The sequence below is a fragment of the Plectropomus leopardus genome, chromosome 9, assembly GCF_026936395.1.
Source record: "Plectropomus leopardus strain MGB_pleo_1.0 chromosome 9, ASM2693639v1, whole genome shotgun sequence".
In the NCBI taxonomy this organism is placed as follows: domain Eukaryota; kingdom Metazoa; phylum Chordata; class Actinopteri; order Perciformes; family Serranidae; genus Plectropomus; species Plectropomus leopardus.
In genome coordinates this window covers 23,752,021-23,776,721 of record NC_142184.1, presented here as the reverse complement: position 1 = coordinate 23,776,721, position 24,701 = coordinate 23,752,021, and the positions used below count along the sequence as shown (strand labels likewise).

Sequence of the window (24,701 nt, the reverse complement as noted above, 5' to 3'; positions counted from 1 at the left end):
GTAACTGTAAACCAAAGTATTTGACAAATTAAAAATTCTGACTTTTTGTCAGAACTAGACGAAAAGTCAGAGGATCACCAAAGTTGATTAGGATATGTTGTTTGGGAGCTATGGATGTTTGCACCAAATATCATAGCAGTCAATCCTGCAGATGTCAAGACATTTCACTAAAACCCGAAGGAAGAAATGTCAAGGAATCGCCTAATTCAGTAGGACTGATCCTCTGGGGACTGTGAATGTCTGTGCAAAATAAATGGCAATCCCTCCAATAGATATTTCAGTCTGGAACCAGATTTGTGGACCAACCAGCTGGTCAGCCAGTACTGCCATCCATAGCTACAGTAGGTACAAAAATTGATATAATCTTGGTTCAGATAAAACAAACCAAACAACCCTCCTAAGTAGGGCCTCTCAACCATTAAAATCAATTTCTATGTTTGTTCTAGTCAAAGGCACCATGGAGAGGGATTAACCTCCAAAAAGAGCCAGAAATCTGCAAGGGCAGCCAACTTGTCCAGTTAACTCCCTTGAAAACAACAAGGATACTTTCACACTTGGCACAACATGAGGAGACTTAGATCCATATTTGCAGTCGATGGGAATAATCTCTCCAAACGTCCTGGAAACAGACAGATAGTTTGGAGCAAACTGTCTTTGTGTCTGGACGAAAGTAATATCCCTTTAAATCTCCAATTAATGAATAGCCCAATTAACAGGAGTGAAGTTTTGGGCATGCTTTGTTCATTTTTGTGAATGATGTCGTCTCAAAAGATGTTCTGGCAAAGGAAGAACGCTGCCTGGAGATCACAGTAAGCACATTATCTGTGCTCCTTTCTGCTGCAGATAACACACAACTTCTACTACTCGTACCATCACTACTTTGTTTTTCACACTTTTGTTACAAGATTAAGCTTGGATGAGCAAAGATAGTTGATAAAAGCTTTTCTGTAAAAATGAGTATTACATGTCTTGTTATAATCCACATCCTAATCTTGTTAGTGAGGCTGTCCATAAAATGATGTGCCTGCATGTAAATAAGCCCCAATTTATAGTCAGAACATCAAAATGGTCAAATGGGTCTGCAAATTAAATAAACTGCACAAAATCAGTATTTTTGTTAAAGTGTCAGAATACTCATAATTATAAAAATGAAACAACATTAAAAACATGTTTTTCTATTTTCCTCATTTACCACTTGTGAGTATCCCACCATACTAATAGGTTGAGTTTCATTTGAATATCTGCCACTGTTTATAGTGAGGTACAGAGCCCCCCTAGAGTCACGGTGAGATTGATCTTTTTAAGTATTCACTAGCAATATGTTTTGAGTTCTCTTGCAATACTTTTGCATTCCCCTGCGAAAGTTCTGCTGCAGTGGGTAAGGTCAAAACAGCAGTGGTTGATAGCAAGCTTTCTGGTTAAGATATAAAAGTTTAGACTTTCATGTGTAGGTCTGTATAAGGGATGTCCAGATAGCATCAGAAGGATTGGTATCAGTGAATTTTTTAAATTGATCAGGATTGGTTATTTTGAGCACGCTCCCCGCCAGACTCTTTGTTTATGTCCGCCGTCACACAGGTGTCTCAAAAGGAGAGCATGATTTGCGGCAGATTTTTTTATTGTAATGCTGCTACTCCAATCAGTAGAGACTGCTTTTTTTCCTTATTAAACTTATGATGCTACACCACTTGAAGTGGAACTGAAAGTTTTGTTGTTAATTTTTAGTGAACTAGTTGTATTGTATTGCTATAATAAGGGGAATTGTGACCAATTTTTTTTGTTGTTAAATACAAGTATTGGATCAGAAGATACTCTAAATCAAATGACGGGGGAAAAAAAAATCGATCAGGATATCCCTAGTCTGTATATAGGTTGCAAGTACCAAATGTTTTGGCTTTAATCAATGTGTTGTCACTCCAGCAAGATTGTGTAAAATATCTCATTTTAGACTGAAGTGTTTTAGGAATGTGTCTATATAAGTTACTGATTGTGTTTCATGGCACCAGTATCAGTTAATACACTGCATATACATGTAAGTGTATATGTAGTGTGCGCTGAGTTAGTCATTTCGTGCTGCATCTGTAACCTGTAGTAGCCCAAAACCATGCAGTGTGAGTGAACCATGCCTTTTGAGCAGTAGTGCTATATCAGCATACTTTATGCCCAGTTCAAAGTAAAATTCAATGAGATGATCCATACTGGGACATTGCACTGGCAGCAGCTGAGAAGAAATAGACACAGCCCAGAAGAGATGGAAGAAGAAAAGAATTCTAAGAAAACGCAAAACATAATGTGAAGGGAAAAAAAAGAAAATATCAGTGACCCTTGGAGGGCTTCATCATGAAGTCTTAAAGGCTACAATCCGAGTGTAGACAAATCAAATTTGTTCTTTCCGCACTGTTATTTGCAAGTGATAAGATCAGATTTGTGTGTTCAGACATTACTAATCTATCTGCGCGGGTTGCCATGGTAATTGTGTAGTATTAGGCCTCAGGAACTGTGTAGCAGTGCTGGTAACATAACTCTCCAAAGTGGAATCATGGGAAAGAGATGCACGTCATTTTGCCCTCCAAACAATTGCACAATTGTCAGGTTTCAGTCATTCATTTAAAGTTATTAATTATAACGTCTCTCCACCGTTTATTGTACCTCATGTTGTCCTCTTTGGCACTCTGCAAGGAGAAGCACGGGTTCTGCTCAGCACTTCCGTCACCCTGGATTTAATGTTGGCATTGGGTGGAGTTCAAAGACACTTTGAAAACCAGTTTGAGTGGCCAGAGTGACCAGACTGAGACAGATCTGCAGAAATATGATTGGAATCGCATTTCAAACCACCTTGAAATGAGGTTTGGAGTTGATTTGCAAAAATCTCATTTCATGTGTTTCTTTGCTGTCCAGACTTTAGAAAATCAATGTGTATAAAATATGGATGCCAAAAATGCCTTCAGTCTGTCAGTCTGAACAAGGCCTAAGTGGTCATAAGCACTAAAAATAAAATTCTGTTCACATTCAGTTTTTGTGAAGCTGAATGCCATACCACTCTTTGAGTTTGTAATGAGTGAAATTGGCCCTTTAAGCATCCATGGATTTTTCTGCTCCATAGTAAAAGTGCTTTGACTTTGGGGGGAAGCTACTGGAATCACTGGTTTGTATGGAAATACAATTCCAAAAAAAATGACCGAGTGGAAACAAATCATAATGAAATGCAGCATGTGGGCTTAAACTGTTGGGGTTTGTTGTGAGAAATACTCAAGAGGATGATGCATTTCTTCCAACAACAGCACAGCAGCTGTCAAGAAAAGGAGAGTACAAATAGGCCTCGTTGAATCCGGCAGGTCTCATCTATGGAGTTAAATGCTGCACTTTGATCTAAAAGCTGTAAAATAGAGCAATCAGCAGATTCCACACTGAGGGGGAGGTAGCTCCCTGGTTGTGCGAATGAGAGCTCTAGAACCTGACACAAAATGTTGAGAAATGATTTTCAAATCTCAGTGGGTTGTTATTTATAAAATTTGCAGATTTTCTATCTGAATTTAGGTGTGTTGAGGATTTCCTGAGATACATTGTTTTGTTTTAAAACCACATGAGTATCAGTTAAAGCAGTGGTTCCTAAACGGTTCAGCCATGGGGTCCAGATTCCTCCCTAGTCTTTAGGCCCACACATAAGATAAATTACCGCATATTCAATTTTATTTCACAAAATGTAGACATGTAGGCTTTCAACCCAATAAATAAAACATATTACAAGAATTAGGTGCAATTAGTTATAAAATACAGTAATTATCGTGCATATTATTGTTTCAAGACCAGTGACATAAAAACACTTCAAAGGCACAGCATGTAAATAGGCCAAGTAAAACCAGGTACAAGGGAATAAAATAGTTGCTACACTGAAAAAAAAAACCCCAGACAGGTTTACATGATGAATGAGGCCCTTAAAAAGGTCAGTAGGTGTGTACTTGTACATAAAGTGCATTTTTACAAACTTTACATGTTCACGAGTCACTTGTAGTCCATTCAGAATGGACCTGATAACCCACCTTTGGACCACGACCCACCAGTTGGGAACCACTGATTTAAGCAACTTAAGCAACTCGGATTACAGAGCAGTCTTAACTACTGATTTTCATCTTTTTGTTAAATAATTCCCAAATACTTTCCTGCACAGCTTTAATATTATGGCCGGAGGAGGTGCTAATGACACTGTGGCTTTCGTCACAGTTTTGCTCTCACACCAGACATCCTTTTTTTTCACCAATATACTCTGGAGGGAGGCACTTGACGCTGTTAGCACATGCACGATATCCTGACAGCATACTGTGTTTTGAGGAGTGAGAGGAATCCACAAGCTGTGTTTCCCCTGCTCTGCTGTGACATATTTTTGAGATGCTCTACTTGACAGATTTCTCCTGCCCACCTGCTGATGAAGGATGGGCCTTTGGGCAGCTGACGCCTCCCGAAGACGCATCAATTCTTGGGGCCTCTAAATTGACAGAGTCTTTGTTTGAGAGAAGGCATGAAGACAAATGGGCACGGTACTGGCCGTGGTGAACGGTGCATCATGGGCATCATTCTGTCCTCGATGATCAGCCATCATGTGCATTACTATCTGGCAATTTATCTGAGCTGCCCCGCTGCAGACGATGAGGGGTGTCACATTGTCTGCATTTTGCTTTCCTTTTGTCAGAGGGGCGTTGACGTTCTGCAGTTTCTTTCCTCTTCAGTGAGTGCGGTTTTTGAAATCTTGCAGCTGATCCAGGTTTACATCAGGACAGCTGCGATGCTCAGTAATGATTACTTTGTATCTGGACTGACTCTGAAATGTAGAGCGCAGAGGAGGTCATCTCCAGAGATAGACTGACGTGGCCGGGCTGATAGAGTCCTGAATGAATCGGTGATAGGGAAGTCTGTGTGTGTTTGATACAATGAAGAAACCAGACTAAATCTTGAATATCTCTGTCTTATCTTAAAGGATTTTCACTGGCTGAACAGCTAAACACAGCTTATCTTATTGATGCCTGCAGTGTTTTTGTAACACACATGAATAGGTGACACCTCTTACGTGAACAAAGCATATTCATTTGAAAAAAGATATGATCTGTTCTTTCTGACAGTCGCGGATACCGTACATCACAGACAGTAGAGTTATCGTCTTTGCTTTCACCCACAAAGAAGATAAATATTTGAAACAAAGTGCGACGTGATGACAATTGTTTGAAATGTGGAGGCAAGTACTTTGATGCGGTAGAATACAAGTTTACAGATGTCTCATATTTTGACACGGAGTTGGAGCATTTTCACATGCTTCTATGTTGTGACAGTCAACCCGGGAGGTGTAAATGACTCATCTCTCCCTCCCATACTGAATATATTGCGTTGTTTATGCAAGTGAATTTGCCAAATCTTGGGGGATCTTTTGTATCACCAGCAGCTAAGATTATCTCTATCTTAGGGGAAATTGATTAAGGATAAGCAAAGCAGGATTTTCCTAAAAAAAAAAAAAACAATGTATAGACTCATAGCCACTAGAAGTGTGGTGTGGTGGTGTATTTTTCTGCAGAGACTCTGCCCTTTGCCGTTTTTTTTCTCATTTTGTTGATATTTGGTGTTTTCAGGACGTTTATATGTGTACCCCCACAGCACTCAGGAGAGATCGGGGCTTTATAAAAAAGTAGTGACCAGTTGCCAGACCAAAAGCAGCAGGCATTTGAGAGACAATGTAGGAAAAACAAAAAAGCAAATATAAAAAGGCAAAACACTGGAAAAGAGTGAATCTGTAGTTGGCTTTTACTTTCACTTTTTCTAGCAAGCTTGTTCAAAGTAACCAACAATCCTGCATAGTATACCTTTAAGCAACAGTGGGTGCTAGGGCTTCATTCTGCACATTAAAGTTGCACCAGGGTAAACTTAAAGGCAAATTTTAATGTATCTTTGATTAGAAATATCTTTGGATAGAATTTTTTTTTGAGATTGGAAGATTTTGTACTTATTTACCAGTATTTAATTTCTGGCAGTACAGATAATTCATTGGAAGAGAATTTAGACCATCATTCGCCATGTTGGGTAATACAATTCATAGAAAACACAACTGAACAGTTATAGCATTTGGTTTTTTTTTTTTCATATTTTTGTGTCTTGTTAGATATTGAGGGGTTGGGGTTGCAAAGGGGGGACTTTATTTCAAAAGTCTTTACCATTAGCACAAACAACAGTGACACACTGACAAAATGTTTTGGGTAGGACTCACACTTTTAAATTTGTGCTTAGCACACACTAATATTTAGACTGCAATTAGCCTGTAAAACCATTTGTACTAATTATTTTGTTCATGCACTGAAACAGGATATATTCCAGACAGAACATGCTGTACTTAATGTTTTGGAGGGAATTCATGCACTGAACATTTGCAAAGCTTATAAATGGTTGTGACTACCAACGAGATGATTCACCTCAGTGGTTGCTTATGTGTTGCAAAACAGTATAACAGTACTTAAAACTTAAGAGTTGAGGATCAGGGGTGTAGTGCTTTTTGTTTAAGTACCAGAGCGCATCAATGACACCCTCCATGCACACAGTTAAATTGTGGCTCGATTCAAGGTTATGTGACCACTGTTTCGACTGTGGCAAATTTACATATATTAATCAACTATAACTATAAAATGAAGGATGTTTTAATGCCTTTTCATTTTAATGAGTTAACAGTAAGCAGCTATAGACTTGTAGTGTGAAATAGTGTTATTTCCCATGCTGCTCAAAGACTACTGATAACTTTTAAGGTGGGATACTTTTTTCATGTTAACCACATGTATTGACATTGTGAATCAATTGACACATTTTAAATACCAGTATGACAACTTCAACCGTTTCATTTGTTTTTACTGTCTCTCTTGCATGACATACGCTTTAGTGATGATTGGATCTTTAAGCCCTTAATAAATGTATATGAATTTCAACCAGATTATGCAAAGTACAAATATTCTATTTCCTGGCTTGGTGGGAAAAAGTGGCAAAGTGTCAATCCAGTGTAATCTGGCAGCACTACACCCCTGCAGAGGATCAACACGTGACACCACCAAGATAAATTCAAACCGAGGCTTTAAAAATATTCTTTATTTATTACTATTGCAATGGAGTGCATTATATATTGCGCGTATTTATGTCGTCTCCACTCCCTGTGCAATTAAAATTCAGAATTCAAAGAAGGAAATTGTAACTAGTAAGCAGAAAAATATACTGTATATGTAATGTGAAACAACCAAAGAAAATTTAACCTTAATTAAATAGGTTCCTGGGACCTTTGATGTGGTGTGTTTATTCAACAGCGAGGATGAACGGTGAGAACAGACTGCAATTCTTCCCCCTTTTCCCCATCAATATCACATTGACTTCTGCCTCTTGATGTCTTATACAATTACCATCATCGGCAGTTTGGGACTGCTGCGACCTTTAGTAAGTTAAGTGCAATCAGTTTTCATCAGGACAGAGACACATTTAAAGCTCACCAGACACACAGAGCGCGCACACACACAGACACACACACACACACACCACAGTGCCCACACAGTTTGAGATTAATAGACAAGAGTGGAAGTAGAGACGAGGCTGTCTGGGATTATTTTGGTCGTCTATGACTCAAGCAAATGTTAAAACTGTTGTACAGTATCACAGTGTTGTCTGTGTGTCAAGATATCCATCAGTTAGATAACATCCCAAATATAAGCGCTTTCCCAAAATCATTGTTTTAATTTTGCCATTCACTTGTGATGTATAAATAAAAAAAAGTATTTCTGTCTATTGAAGTAAAGATAAGCCAACTCATGAATGCACCTGTTTTCGGAGGCCTTCAATCTTGCACATTGTTTTCAGAGCATCACTCATCCTTATGCTGTCATACTTCACAAAGACTTTCCTTAATGTTTGCTCTTTGAAGTTCAAGAAGGAAAGGGCCCCACATAAATTTGTGGAGAAAGACCTTTAATGGGAGTCTGTTTGAAGACAGTGACTGTTATGGGAATGTTGAGCGTAAGCAGCCGCAGCACCTTGCACTTCTCAGTCTCCATCATCTCCTTCACACAGATGATTAGGCGTGCGGAGACCAGAACTGATGTGGAGCAGGAGTGATTGAATCACAAAGTGACCCAAATGAAAGAATTGATTGGCCTCACAATCATGATGTGTGTGAAATGAGTGCCCTAAAGTCTCTGACACTGATCTATTAGGATTCTTCTCAAGTTTGCTTGTGATTCACTGATGGTATTGTTCTGACAGCTGCTTCATAGCGGGCTGACATCTGCACTGAGTGGGGGTTTTACAGTGGGCAGATCTGATTGTCTCAGGTGAGCGAGTATTCAAGGGAGCTGATCTTTAGCACAGCAATAAAATCAGGTTAGAGATGGATGTCATGCTAAACAATGGACTTGGGATTCTTTATTGTGTTCCTCAGAATATAACAGTGTATGAAATGAGCTTTTGAATGAAATATGAAGGGCTGAAGGGTTTACTGATGGTATCGAACAGTCTCAGACTTAGCACGGTCGACCTGTGGCAAGCTTCCCTTGGCTCTGTTGCATGTAGGAAAGTTTGCCACTGGTATTGACACTCTACAATTAAACAAGACTAAAAATCTACTCACAGCTCTGTGGGGCTGATGGGCATAGTTGTGCTTTGAGATAAATGCTAATATCAGAATGCTGACATGCTCACAATGATGATGTTAACATGCTGATATTAGCAGGTTTAGGAAATGTGACACCCTGTGAGATGGTAGTGCCATCTTTTGAGGCACACACCCTTTTACATCTGTTACTAACATGCACTCAGTCTAAAAAATTACAAATCTTACAATGTCTAGCAATTAGAGATGCTAATCATAAGTTCCAGCACAATGTGATATTATATGATATATGATATGAGACGATATCAGTAAATGTCACCATTGTCGTTCTTTGTTTTTTTTTTGGCTGCATGCCATTGTCTGAATTGCAACATTGTTAGACTCTGAAAATGTCGTCAACCTGACTTTCATACTCACCAAAATTTAACATCTGTCTGATGTAAGAGTCTAATGTCTTTTTGATGTCACATTGACGTCTGTTGCCAATTGGTTGATTACTCAATCAATGTATCTATCGATCCAGATTGATGTTTCGTTACACCCCTTTCAGGTATGTGAGTTGAGTTAGTGTATCAGGGACTGTAACACCCAGGCCACACTACCTGTGTGAGCAGCGCGTGTGCATTGCAGAACCTGCTGGTTTTTCGTTTTTGGTAAAAATAGGCAGTGAAAATTGTCTTTTGATCATTATATTTGCATTATTCCACCTTTTACTACTGTTTTAATGTCTTTATCAAATATATCTGTTTGACTCAACCTTGCCTGTTTCTATTTCAAAATTAAAACCCTGTTCTGTCAACAGAATTCCCTCACACAAAGCATTTTGCTGTTAAATATTTGCAAGACTCTGTTGCTGACAATGGAGCAGCTTGCATGGCTTCATAAATGAGTTGAGTATGTACTTTTAATCATGGAATTACAGTAGTCAGCAGGCAGCTCTGCTGCAGCACCGCAGCAACAACACTACCAATGTGGATGCCACAAGTGTGCAAGTCACAGAAGCTCGTTGAGATTGCTGATACACTGTTGTACGCATGCAATGTGTCCCGGTCCAAATATGTTGTTTGACGACTGTATCTGAGACAGGTAACATTGTGTGCACCCTTGCACCCTAGTTTGTAGTAAAAACAAACAGCTGAGGCTTGAGTGTCATAGTATTTTAGGTTTTTGCATCATAAACCAAAGTATTGGACAAATTTAATTTTTCCCCAATGATGACACTAGATGATAAGGGATAACCAAGTCATTTCAATTCATACTCTGAGTGAACACCAAGAATATCTGCATTGTAATTCATGTGATGGTTGTGAGGCATTTCCCAATAAAACAATAAAGTGTTAATCTTGTGGTTGCACTAGAGGTAAAGTCAGGGGATCGACAAAGTCAGTATATGTCCCTCTTTGTGGAGGTATTTTTATCTACATCAAAGTGATGAACCAGATGACCAACAGACTGACATTGCCATTAAGAGCCCATGGTGCTTATATTTATTTTTTAATCATGATTTCTCTAGAATAATTCATTTAAAAAACATAATTTTATACAACAATGTCAGTATGGTCATAGCATAAATATGAAACCATTCCACTGAATGTCAGTCTATTTGTTTTTGTCAAATAAAATGTGCTATAAATAAAGTTTAATTCTTGATAAAATTGAGCTTGTGGATCTGCAGCTTGACCTTTAGATATTTTTGATTGCTTTTGAAGAGATACCATATCAAGCTCCATGTGGTGTTAAAGTTTTGTTTCACAGCTATTCTACCTCTTCATCACTGTATAGATGGATTCATGTAAATTGGCTGCCTCCCTTGTCTGACTTTGACATCTTCTCATTGCATAAACATGACTCGTATGACAATTTTTCACACGGAAAGTTGTTTTGGAAATCTCGCTTCATCTCCATACAGCTTTAATCTGAGACAATACATAAAACTATTTGTACATATAATAAATATGCAATCACAAAGAGAATATCTTTTGAAATTAAATATGGTTTTATCCCTTAATTAGCTTAATCAACCAACCCCCTGGCCCTTCAAAGTTGTGAAGGAACACTGCACAGTGTGAGTGTGACATCTGCAGCCTTCCTCGTGCCAGACTGCTCTACTCTTTGATCCGGCTTCATTATGCAGAGGGAGGCTGACCTATCATGAAAGCTGAGACGTGCTGTGTTCCAGCCTCCCAAATTGTAAACACAGAGAGATGCGTTCAGACAGCTGGTTGAGGGAAAAAAAAAGTTAATTAGGGACTCTTCTTTGGGGAAAAATACTACCATATCTTTTCCTGGTTTACAAACACTTCACTGGCCGTTATTAGACAAATTAAGCTTCTGTTTTGCTCCTCCCTAATGACAGCTTTCCCTGGAAGCTTTGTACTTTTATCAGAGCTTCCCATGTCCCCTCCTCACTAATCCTCTCCTTTCATTAACCTCTTCCCTTATTTTATGCTGTTTTCACTTTGTTTTTTTTTTATATTCAGGCTTCAAGAAACATCTTCACAGTGTGTGTGTGTGAATAGGTACATATTTAGAGCTGTTGATATTACTTTGAATCAACAATTTTCAAGTGTAGTTTGCAATAAAATAGATAGATAGATAGATATACTTTATTGATCTCAAAACTGGGAAATTGGGGAAAAAACTGAGAAATTGGGGTCAAAACTGAGAAATTGGTGAATTGGAAATGTAGTGAAATGAAGTGTAAAGCATGTTCTCCTTATTGCTTTTAAGCTGTTTCACTCTTTATAGGTAGTCATTAATGAAGTAGGTTTTAAACAATGTTACACACGCCCGAGGCTGACACATTTCTTAAAGTTACTTAAGAAGGAACTGTTACTTTATGCAGCACAGTTTACATTTCTTGCGCACAGCCTCTCTTTAGGCTGAAAAATGGGGATATTTTACGATAAACAATATACTTGAAGAAAGGAGCAACCTCATAATTTCACAATTTCCACCTTGAATTTTTGGCTGGAAAAAAGAAAGCACATATAACTCTGCGCCCTGCTGACTTATCACAATCCAATCTCTCTTAGAAATGGCTTGAGTGTAGAATTTAACACCCTGTAATTCAGAAGAAAATTTCTCATATTATCTTGAAGTATTTTCAGCTGACATATAAGTAATGTTAAAATTGTGACCCCGTGCTCGCTTTTCAAACTTAAGCTACAGATTGACTCTGGGCTTTATCTTGGATAATTCGTTTCTCTCAGCTGTACCACCTAATCTGAATATCAGCTATTGTACTGGATGTCACTCACAGAAAGAGCACCGTGCAGGAGACCAGCTCGCTGTAGCAGTGGTCACCTTCAAATGACAAGGTTCATCTGTCTCTACCTCAGCTGAATATATTACATCAGCATTGTTGCGTGTCTCACTTTGTAGCCCTTCTTATTTCCTTCCCCTGGTGTCTCTCTCCTCATAACCTCTGCCTTTTATTCTGTGCTATTCTTTCCTTCCTCCTGTCTCATCCTCAGATTGTTGTCACGTTCCCAGTGCCCTCTCCTTTCTCGTAGTCTCCCCTTCTCTTTCTCTCTCTCTCTCTCTCTCTCATTCTCTATCTCGGTGTGTCTGCTGTCTTGTGCTGTGCCGCAGGGCTCGCTGGCTGATGTAATTTATGCTATCTCCTTTTCTAGTGTGAGAGTAGAGCGTCCTGAAGCCAACACTCTTCATGCAGAGTGCTCCTGTGGGAGGCTGCGAGCCAGCACTGACTGAGCTTGCCTCTTTCTCTCTTCCACCATCTCTTCATGCACAATGCAGTGACCATGCATGTGAGGAAGACACTCAGTCTGCATGGCAGTACAGGATAATTACAGATACAACATAACAGATGTTGGTTGCAAAGACAAATTGCATGTGATGTCGCGACAGGTATTTGTTTAGAGGCCATTCAGTACACCAAAGTGTCAGTTTAAGTGTAGACTTTGTTTGCTGTGTGCAGATGGAAAAGGGTTTCCCGTATGTCTCATAAGTCCATCAGGAGATTGGACTTACAGCAGCAGTAAACACTCAACACTGTTTTTTTGGAACAGGAAAATAGTTGATGTTGACTGAATATGTTTATGTGTGATTTTAGGACTGCAATCCATTTCTATGACAACGGAGACGGCTTTGGCTGGGGAATTGAAGAGCGCAATGGAGGGTGACGCCAGGAGAACCAATCAGGTGGGAGCGCTGCGGAACTCACAGCAGCTGTAGATCATTTAACTTGGGCCTCTCAATCACTCAGGGGCCTTCCAGCGTGTTTGATATGCAAGGCAGCTAGCCCACTCTGCCTTTGCCAGCAACTTAACATCTTAACATCTTAGAGCAGCAGCTCACTACATCATGCATTTGATGATTGGCTCACACGATCAAAGATTTTGGATTTAAATCACTTTGAAAGACAAGTACATAATGCCCCCCGAGACTCGGAATTGAAATATTTAAATGAAAGACAAAGTACCGTGATTGAAGCTCACTCACTCAGAGAACGGGTTTTCCCTCTCCCAGGTTCCTGAGGACCAGGGGGACATGGATGATAGCTCAGAGAAGACCCCCAGCAAAGCCTCCAAATCCCCCCAGAAAAGCAGCAAGCGGCCCAAGACCGTCCCTGTCAAAGTCACTCTGCTCGATGGCTCAGACTATGAGGCAGGAGTTGAGGTATGCTACAATGTACAAAAGGACTATGACTATGTATTTTTTTCTGAAAGCAAAGGTGTTGTAGTTTTCATATTATTTCTATCAGCAATAATGATATTTTACTTACCAAGTTATTTACTGAAGTCTGGGGCATCACCAAGAAGTCTGACAAGGCAACCCATGAGCAATCAAAAATTAAGATCTAAACCAAGACAACAGGTTAGCCAAAAACAGAAAACAAAGGTAAACAGTAGAAATGTACCCAAACTCCATGTTTTACAGCCTGATTTTTTCGTTCAGCTGAAGACTTGTTAAAGACTTAACAACTTGTTCAACAGTACTTGCCACAGTTGTGCATACACAATGTGGGTAATTAGAAAACAGTTGCACCGAAATATACTCTTTTTGGTAAAAAAGTTCTTAGACTGCAAAATTAATTCTGATTGCATCTTTTTTGCCATGTAAAAATGCCTTCTTTTGGCATTTTTCTGAATCTCTACAGGTCAACAAAACCATTTGGACAAATTTAAGAGCAACGCTTATGCACTTATGTTTTTTGGACTTTTCAAATTGGACATGGACTGGTTCATGATTTTGTGGATTATGTACAGATTTTGGTGTATTACTTTAGAAACATACAAATAGTGCATGAGAACAACCTGAATAGTCACATTACTCATTACATTTTAAAATGGGTAATAAGTAGCCAGTAACATTTTACATTTCAAAAGTAACCTTCCTATAACTGGTTTCAGGCCACCAGTTTTTATGAGCATTTTTAACTGGAAATTCTATAAAACAAAAAATCAAAACATCCCAGAAAGTTTTCACACTTGGTGTTAAGCTAGATGGAAAAATTGGTGTATGGATTACAAAAAATGCAGACTCAAAAAGCAAACTATAGCAAGACACTAATGGAGCTTGCATCACTCAAGCGTCTGCTTTACTAAAGGGTTAAAATAGCTGGAGATGAAAACATAATATATGTGAGGAACAATGTGACGTTTCCCAAATTAATACATGAAATAAACCGAAATACCATATATTCTCATAAAGTAAAGGATGGAAAAGTGCATTAATTAGCTTCCTTTTTATTATTTTTTTTTAGCATGAATCTGCTCATAAAATCTTTCCAGGGATAATGTTGAATATAAACAGGATGGTAAAAAACCTTCTGCAGCGATAAGTTGAAGAAAAGAACACTGGGATTCAATTCTGCAAACAGGCAGAAACATAATTAGAAATAATGAATTGAAAATGTTTTGCAGTGCTATTAAAGCAGTTTGGCTGTTTCTCCACGCTTAAATGCACAAAGGCTTAAATTTCATATCTGGCTGTGCAGGCTGAGCAGAAATACAGCGTTTTAAGAACGTGGTGTAAATCTCCCTCATTTGAACAGAGCCCTTGACTCAGCACACCACACCACAGTACACCTCAGTGGAATTTATTCCCCCTCGGTAATACACGCTCCTGAGTCAGGAAATGCAGCTCTGTTGCTATTCTCACTGAGAGGGCGAGTGACGGGTGGAGTGAGGTAAGACAAGCTCTGCATTGTGGGGGATGGACGGCTCAGATGAGCAATCCCCGGCTTCCATGAATCGTGACTCTGTAGCCTTTTGTGTTTGTAAACAGACGGGCGTAGCTCCTGGTTTATTTGAATTTCACAGCTGCCCACACGCTCATCACAATCGAAGCGCTGCAGAAAATTAATCTGGAGTGAAATGACTGTTGAGGCAGAGCGACGGGTGTCGAAGCGGGTGCTCCACAACAGAGGGAGATCCTGGGCAGGATTCACAGGGCTGCCGAGAATCACATTAAAGCTGGCGCTCCAACCCCATTGGCTGCTGCTGCTGATGGAGTGTGATGTGTGACGGGAATGATCTTGTTGGCTCAACCTCATTCATGTCACTGTATTCCTTTTATGGCTTACTGCCTCTCACGTGACCTCACATATTATACTTACGAGTGGAGAAATATGTCAGGAGTCCTGACCGGGCCATCACACACACACACACATTCTCCTTCAACTCAACCCCCCACATCTCCCTCTGTCTTGCACGCAAAAACACACACGCACGCATGTGCGAGTGTGCTCCTTCACACACACACTCTCTCACACACACACACACACACACACACACACACACACACACACACACACATCTCTTCATGTCACCTGGGCAGTGACACTAGAGGTATTGGGCTTTGACGGGAAATCCATACAGTTGACAGATGAGCACTCTTATGTTTGACTGGGGAGAAAATAGAATGGAAGAAGAAAAGAGGAGGAGGAAAAGATGAAGAGAGTGGGGGAGGAGGTGAAGAAAAAGATGGAGAGGACGTAGATACCAGGAGTGGTTTGTTTGTGTACTGTAGTTTGTATGCGAGTGTGTACATTACTGTGTGCGCAAGGGGAAAAAAGCAAAGTGGGGACACAATGATGAATGCAGTGAAATGATTGCTTTAATGACTGTCATGATGTCCACTGAGCAAGCGTGCTCTGATGATAAAAACACAGGGAAGCAGCCAGAGCCTCCTATTGATGTTTGGCTTACGACATATTGATTGAGCTCAGTGCATTTGTCCAGTCCTTAAACTACAGCTACTATTTAAAAAAAAGGAACTGAACTGCACAGCCTTTACTTTTAGACATAAGACATTAGACATCACTTTGTCAGACTAAGGGTTCCATTAAGGAACCCATTCTTTCCCCAGTGCAGTTCTCTATAATGAGCATATGTGCCTGCATGTGTTTTATAAAAAAAAAAAAAAACAACAAACAAACAAACAAACAAACTGTATCAACATAACAAGAGTTTGCAGGTAATCGATATGATCCGCAATTTTGCGACTATTGATTACTGTCATTGTGTGTTGTGCAACACCCTCAATTAATGACACATCCTTGATTACAAAGGCCATGTGCAAAACTGGTGAATGGAACAAGTTCAAAAAGCAGAGCTGATATGGTGGAAAGGGGGTATCGTAGGAGTTCTGGGTGGAACCTTTTTTAGATGGTTCTAATCATTTATGTTGAGTTGTAGGTAGAACCCTATAAAATGGTTTCAGGTGGAACCTTTAAAAAAACTTCTATCAATATCCAAAAAATGTTCGACTATTGGTACAAATCAAAGAACCCTATGTGGTTCACCTTTAATTCAAAGAGTGTTCAAACCAACAAACTCTAGCTATTACTTCTGCCCAAAAAATCATCTTGAATGAAACATCTGTCTTCTTAAAATCTGAGGAGACAGTTGTACCCATATTTTAACTACTTATACCTTGCCTGAACATAATTTTCTCTGCAGGTCAGACCCCCGAAATACTAATGTTAATTTCCATGGTTCATTCATTTCTTCTGGTTAACCACCGCAGCATTCTTATATCCAAAAAGAAAAAAATGCCAGTTCCATAAATTTGGCGTTCATGTTATCATGTGGCTATCATGTTAAAAGCAATTGAAAGATTTATGACACTGGGACTATACTCTGCCTCCTTTAGAAAAATCTTAAAGAAGGAGAGCACCTGTTTATCTACAGTATATTCTGCTTAATCCTTTCCCATTTTAACAGCACTGATCTAACACGTTGCCCTACAGCATCGCTTGCAGTGCACAAGCAGCTGCAGACCTGAGCCTCTGAAGGTTCAGTTGAGTTCAATCGCTTTCTGAGGGAAAGTTAAGAATGTATACTTGCCACTGTAGCACAGCCTGTTTAGTGGAAGGGCTGCCTTTGCTCCACATCCTAAGAACCAGCTTGTTGATACTGTGCTTTAAGCTCAAGAGACTTGAAAATTCACAGATTTATTGTTAAGGAACTTCAGAACAAAGGCATTTTTCCAAGTGGTCACGAGTCATTCTTGGTGAATGAGTCATTAAAGCTTTTAATAAAATTACTCTGAAACCAGAAGATATTTGGACATCAAGTATTACAATTTAAATGTTTATGGCATTCACATGTTTTTCCAGCACGGCAGCCAGTGTGAAAACAACACTGTTTGTTTACTTCACCTAAAATGTGCTTAAAAGAGTGGCATGACTGTGATATCAAGAAAGTGTCAAGCCAATGTCAGGGTTTTTCAAGGCTGCTGTTTTATTAAAGCTTCATTTTACCTATTTTACACTTGAAGCTCAGTTCAAGCTAATTTCCCATTACATGAAGTCATCACTGTACTGTTCATACTATGCACAACTTGCTGTCTTGTAATCAGGATTCTTGAAGTCATGGTGGTTTTCATACAGCATGACTGAACGATGAACATACTACAGGATTCAGGATATTTCACCAGGAGGTATACCTGATGATTAGGCTTATGTGCTGTGATGCGCGAGTCAACCTGCCCGATGGTTGAATCGCCTGCCAGGCAGGTGCTTGCAAATATCATGGGTTTATTTTAGTATCTTTTGGAAATGTTAAAAGATATTAACAACTTGCAGAAACATTGTGAGCAATAGTTCACCTTCTCTTACCTTCTCTCCGTCTTTTCTCTAACACGCACATCTTTGAACAGTTCACAAGTTACACTTGAGTGTCATGCCAATGCGGATTTTCCTCTGATCTGGTGCTGTTTTCATGGAGCTTCAAAAACTGTTGGTGAGCAGAAAATCAGGGCTAAAGATGTGTACTTTGAACCGAGCATTACTCATCATGAGGAGTACTACAAAGCCTATGAAAACAGGTTAAGGAAGTTTTTATTTTGCACTGGAGGGAGCTTTCTGAAGTCTGGCGATGTCATCAAGGTTATCTTGTTTTGGGTTTTAAGGCCTTATATTTTATTTATATATTTATAACAGAAGGCCTGTTTTCAAAACGGAGTGTGTGGGATTTGAAAAATGTTGGCATTTATCAGCAGGTCCAATGAATATATATAATATAATGATATGTAAGGGAAGGTCCAGCATTTTGTGAGGTTCATCCATGCTAGGGATTCAAAATCAGGATACCTTGACCTCTGCTGCTTTAATTTTTACCATTGTAAAAAACAGTCTTGCTAAAGTACTCCTTTAACTGCTGGAGTTGTTCTGTCACTAGCGGGATTGTTTTTCATTTGTTTCCCTAAAGTAACTGTAAAGTTTTAGAACCGTATCTGAGAACAAAGCCGTGCTATTGTCTTGCATCACCAACTCAGGCTAACTTGTCTCTGCAGTTTTTCTCTCTACTTATTTGATTCCAAAGTGCTATCCCTCCGCCTGCATCACTTAAAGTGACTAAGTTTGAAAGATTAACTTTCTCTTAGAACAGCCATTAACCCATTCATACACAGACACACACTCACACTCACACACACATATACACATACACACATACACACATACACAAACTGTCTCTCCTCATCTTGTTTGCATGGGCGAGCCGATCAGCAAAATGGATTTCTAGGATTACGCCAAATGGCTGCTAACACAATCAGCCCACAGAACTAGTTACAGAAATGTGATTGGAGCCAATTGGAGCGACAACGAAATCCCATCAGCAACTCCTGAATTGGTTGCCATGCTTGGGGGACCACCTGAGATGTGTGTTGCAATTTCATTTTGTAAGAAAATCGAATGTATGCGCCGCTCCCCAAAAAATCACTGACTGCAGCCTCTGCCTGTTAATCAGCATTATTCTCTCACTGCTTCGCCCATGGTGGCCTCAGTGCAGCAGGATATAAATTATTATTGATATGATTGAGAGACAGATCACTCTATAATGGTTAATTAATTAGTCTTTCTTAAATATTTAAAACGTTTGCTGACTGTGCTACTGACTTCTCCTACAAGGGCTGAACAAAGCTCTGTGGTGGCCTTGTAGTAACCAGAGATAGAGAAAGTGAGAGGGCACATACAGAAGGGACCTATTACTTCTGTTTCCATGGTAACAGCTGCTTGGTTGCTTTGTCGCCATAGGAGCCAGGTTTCCCTAGGAGATGAATCTGGCGCATGTGTTCCTGTGTGTATGTGCTTCTCTGTGTCTGTGCATGTGTGTGTGGAGATAGTTTTATGCCAGGGCCGTCTGTGCATCCCACAGAGGCCTTGTTTTCAGCCCTGAAGGGCTGGAAAGAAAATAGGTGTGGTCTGTTGAAATGCCACTGATGCGAAATACATTTCCTCCCCTTATATAGGCATACAGAGTGTAGCTCCTCCTGCTCAACAGGGGAGAGGACAGATTGGATGCTTCTCTCAGAGCACAGTCAGGGTGGATTTTTATGCCCCCCCTTTTTCCCCCCACACCTTTGTGTTATAAAAAAAAGAATAAAGATACTATAAGTATAGGATATTATTGTCTAGTATAATAATAATATACAGCTATAAAGATTTTTTTTCAGATTTTGCAAATAGTGTAGATGTAGACAGGAAATCTGGGGAGAAAAAGAAGGTCATGACACGCAACAAAGGTTCCCATACAGATATGCTGTATAAGGCTCAAAGGGATACTTCACCCGCAAATTGCTATTTGTATATCAATTAGTCATGCTGATACCTTGAATATGTGAAGAAAACATTTTTCTTGCATGCCTCTCATGTAAAAGGGCAAAATATATTGAGTTATTGATCGATTGGGCATGGCATTTGGCAACATTAGCACCTATTGCAGACAATAGGAAATATTTCACCAAGAAAATAGTCTTTCACACTGTTTAGTTTGAAGTGCTTTTAAGTATTTGAGTGGAGTAAAAAATGAATGTGTTTGTCTTTCATGAAGGATTAAAAATTGGGCTGTCAAATTAATCATTTTTAAAATCACAAATAATCACAGCATTACAATAGTTAAAAGCGATTCATTGCATTTTTTTAATTGCATTTTTTCAATTTCATTATTATGCATTACAAAACAGTGATGAAGTCCATACAGACAAGGTAAAGTGATTCTTTCCAGATTGTCTTGATAAGGAATCAAATGATGGCAAAAAACTGCATGGTACTAGCACAAAGTGGGCATGTTTGTGGGGAGACTCATGGGTACCCATAGAACACATTATCATTAAGATATCTTGAGGTCACAAGTCAAGGGACCCCTGTGAAATGACCATGCTATTTTTCCATTGCCAAAATTTAAACTAACTTTGCATTATGTATGGACCTTATTTGCATCGCAATTAACGCGTTAATGCTTACAGCCCTAGAAACTCAACTGGTTCTTTTCACACTGTTTCTCTAGAATTGAGTCTTTCTTAAAGGAATACTTAACCCCTCCAATTACCTTTTGTGTATTAGTTATTCACCTCATTTTAAGGTGAATTTGTTTAAAAAAAAAGTTGGTTTTTTTCAACATGCCTCCACAGTGAACAAAGAATCCCTATTGGAAACTTTTTTTAAACAAATTCAAATTCTAAGTGAATTCAAACAAAAGGCGTCCATGTTTGACGACAGCAAAACTAAATCAAAACATCAGTTTATAAACTCGCCAACTCGTGCAGTATAATTCAAGTCTTATTTACCTAGTCATGTGATCAGTACTTCCCAAACACATGCATTGTCACTGTGTTTGGTGGCCCTCAGTCAATCAATAAATCAATGTGTTTGCCAGTTTTGTCGAGGCATACAAGAAAAACAGTTTTCTTAGCAGTTAAGGTAAAACAGCCTGACTAATTGATATACAAATGGTTATTTTGTGGGTAAAGTATTCCTTTAAGATCTTGGCCAGCAGATGCCTAGCATTCTTACATATGTTTATTGAATTGCATTATTACACGCTGTCCTCATCTTTTTGTTTTTCACAGTACACAATGTTCAGAAAACCTGAACCTGCACTGTGTCACCTGCCCACTCGCTGTGTGTTCTTATATGTTTGTGTACATATTTGTGTGTGTGTGTAACAGAAATTTGCCAAGGGCCAGACCCTGCTGGACATGGTGTGTGGCCATCTGAACCTGCTGGAGAGGGACTACTTTGGCCTGACTTTCCAGGACACAGACAATGCCAAGGTCAGACACACAGCAACACACACACACACACACACACACACACACACACACACACACACACACACACACATGCATTAAGATATTTTACTTGAGGAATATAAATAGATTTTTACTCTTTCTGAGAGCCGTAATTGAGCCTCTGTTGCTTAAGCCAAATGCAGCCGAAATTGCACCAAATGAAAAACAGTCCTGGTCTACCCTGTATCAGCTGGTGTGAAGTCCAAAATTAATTTCCAAATGTGGCTTAGAGAGACCACACACACACACACACACACACACACACACACACACACAGAGTGATTAGGTGTATGCGTGCATTAGGTGTTTATTAGATGTCTAGATTTATGCATTATTTGCTGAGCATTCATTAAGTTCTTATCCATAAAATAAAATTAAATACTCTCATGTGGTAACATTTCTATTTTTCTACACTTTATATGATAGAATTTTTAACAAGCGGAGTTGACACACAGCATGTAATAAAGCATTTAAGTGAACACAGGAGCCCTCAGAAATCTAATCTGTTGTTTACTGGATACAAGTCTGGCACAAAATGGTGAAGCAGATTTAAAGTTGTTGTGGAAGTAGTGCATTTTTATTTGTTAATGATGTGTTTCTTGATCCATTGATTTGCAAGCACTCTGCAGCTCATGCTTGTTTACTGTGTAACATCATCTAAAGTGGAACAGACTTTAGGTTTGATCTTCTGCTCAGAAGATCTTCTCTTCTGTAATCATTATTGACATTATGTGGGGGTGATTTAGGTCCTTCTGCTGTGAATAGCTTTGTAGAGTCCAAAGCCAAAAATACGTGTTGACAGCAAATTTGCTGTTTCTTTTTACGTGCTATTAATAGATCATTTACTTTTTTTGGATTGGATTTTGTCTCTGATTTCAGAGCAAATGTCACCTCGTCTTTCAGCCAAGCGGCCCATTTATCCAGACTGTTTTTCCAGGTGTTATAAAGCAGCGAGTCCCCGGTTGCCCTTTTAACCTTACTTAACTGCGTACAGCCTGAGAGTGGCATACATGGCCTTTAACCTTCTAAAATGTGATTAGACAGAATGGCCTTTTAAAAATGGTGCACAGGGTCTACAGTGCACCATGAAAGCTCTCGTGACATTAAGCGAAGGGAGCTGGATTCAACTGTCATTTATAGCCCCAATATTGATGCTTTCAGTGTTTATAGAAGCCTTCATTCATTTTCTTGTCGGGTGAATATATTTAACTTCAGCAAGGGAATAGATTTAGAAAGGGGGAGAGCAGTCGGTGAGATAGGTAGAGTTCTTAAAAGGGCTTTTAAAAATGTGAATATGGATGATTTTGCTGAGGTTGAATTTCTCAAAGGGGATTGTCTCTTTCTTTCCTTATCAGCATTGGTTGGATCCCTCCAAAGAGATTAAGAAGCAAATTCGGGGTAAGTGCAGCAGACATTCACTCACTCATTCACTCACACTCTCTCTCTCCTTCTTTCTCAGTCACACACACACACACACACACACACACACATACACACACACATATGTTTACTGGGTCACTTTTGGGGAAATTACATACACTTAAATTCATTTCCTGGAGATTTATGTTAACCCTGACCATATCCACTAGCCCAATATTAACTTAACCCTAACCTTCACCACTGACCCCAAAATCGGCTTTTTTATACCTCCACGCTTGCACTAGCCGAGGCTGGAGGTAATATATTTTCAGGTTATCTGTTCATACGTACGTCTGTCCGTCCGCTCATTCTTGTAATTGCGATATTTCAAGAACGCCATGAGGGAATTTCTTCAAATTTTGCAGAAACATCGTGTTGGACTCAAGGATGAACTGATTAGATTATGACTGTCAGAGGTTAAGGTCCCTGTTACCTCATCTCTCTAATACTTGTGAATGCAAAATCTTAAGAAAACCTTTAGGGAACTTTTTCAAATTTGGCACAAATGTTCACTTAGACTCAAGGATGAACGGATTTGATTTTGGTGGACATAACTGAAAGGTCAAGGTGACTGTGATCTTGCATCTTTTCGTTAACGCATTACCTCAAGAATGCTGTGAGGGATTTTTTTTTCTTGAATTTGCTCCTGAAGAATGAACTGATCCTATTTTGATGGTCAAAGATCAAAGGTAAAAGTCACCTTTGTCTGTATTATTCTTGTGAACGTGATATCTATAGATTAAGCTGATTAGAATTTGGTGATCAAAGGTTGGGGTCACTGTGACCTTGCAATTGTGATTATCAGGAACACAATATCTCAAGATGGCTTTGAGGCAGTTTTCTTAAATTTGGCACAGATGTCCACTTGGAGGTCACTGTGACCTCATAAAACATGTCTTTGGCCATAAATCAAGAATTCCCATGCTAAATGTTGACAAAGTTCTGACATTTTATATCCAAGAGGTCAGAGGTCAAGTGTGACATTATAATATTCTGAAAAAATAGTCAGGAACAGAACGGGAGATATTTGTGACACTAATCTTGGATGCCCCCCTTGAAACATTGCTGTTTGTACAGATCTTCTGTGCTTCCAGGGGAAATATGTGTGTGTAGCATCCATGTTTTCACAGACAACAATGTAAATTTTAAGTGCAGCTTGACTGGTGTGTGGAGGCATACAACTGCGTGGCAGGATTTCCCCCATTAGGGCAAGATTGCTTTTGTCCCTTGTTGGACAAACTGTAAGTGGTCTTCAGTCTGAAATGTGTCCGAAACTTGCCTTATTCATACCCATACATACACATGTGGTCATACAAATCAACAGACATGTAGCTCTTTTGTAAAACAACCTTGCTTGTGGTTTGTCCTCAGTTGGCTCCTGGATCTTTGGATTTTCTGTCAAGTTCTATCCTCCAGACCCGTCTGTGCTCATTGAAGACATCACCAGGTAGGAGCTGATATCAAAACAACAACACTACTCACAGTTAAAAACCCTGTTTGTTTTGGTTCACTAAAGCTGAATTGTCGAGTAATCCTGTGGACATTTCAGTTTGGCAGGATTTATATAAATAACCTAACAGGTAAGGCACCCGATGATGCAAGTTTAACACATTTTTAATAAAAGTAGAAGACATTTGGTTAAATAGTATTTGGACGCAATTGTGAAACTGTGAAAATTTCATTCAGAGTGATCACAAATATTAAAATGATGAGATGTTATAAACAATAGTAGTTAAACAAAATATCTTGAAAGAATTAATTGGTACACTACAATATCAAGGATACTTGACTCACAATATAGACTAACTACCTGTCACATTAAAATGCCAGGAAAAAAACAGTGTCATCAGTAATAACTCAACGTACTATTACACACAACAACATTATTAATGTTCAGACAGGAACAAACAGGAATCCACAGCGTAGTCCATAACATAGAATGTTATAGCAACATATTGAGTAATGCCTAGCTCCAACAACTGCATTTAAGGAGTAAAGAATGTCTGTGAAAACATTTGTAATTTCTATAAACAAAAAAGGCACAAGCATGCAGAATCTGTAGGCAATGGTACAAGTTCCTGGTTTCAGAAATGTTGTGGTTTTCATTTGTAGTCCGAGACATGGT

The 24,701-nt window shown here is 39.2% G+C and overlaps 1 protein-coding gene across 1 annotated transcript in view; it reads left to right on the top strand.

Annotated features, from left to right (window-relative positions):
- LOC121946934 (band 4.1-like protein 1) overlaps positions 1 to 24,701 on the top strand; it is a 60,652-nt gene that overhangs the window by 15,728 nt on the left and 20,223 nt on the right. The window contains 5 exon segments of the mRNA XM_088082285.1: positions 12,690 to 12,778; positions 13,106 to 13,255; positions 21,035 to 21,139; positions 22,513 to 22,555; positions 23,948 to 24,023. Of these exon segments, the coding sequence (XP_087938411.1) occupies positions 12,690 to 12,778; positions 13,106 to 13,255; positions 21,035 to 21,139; positions 22,513 to 22,555; positions 23,948 to 24,023 (463 nt within the window).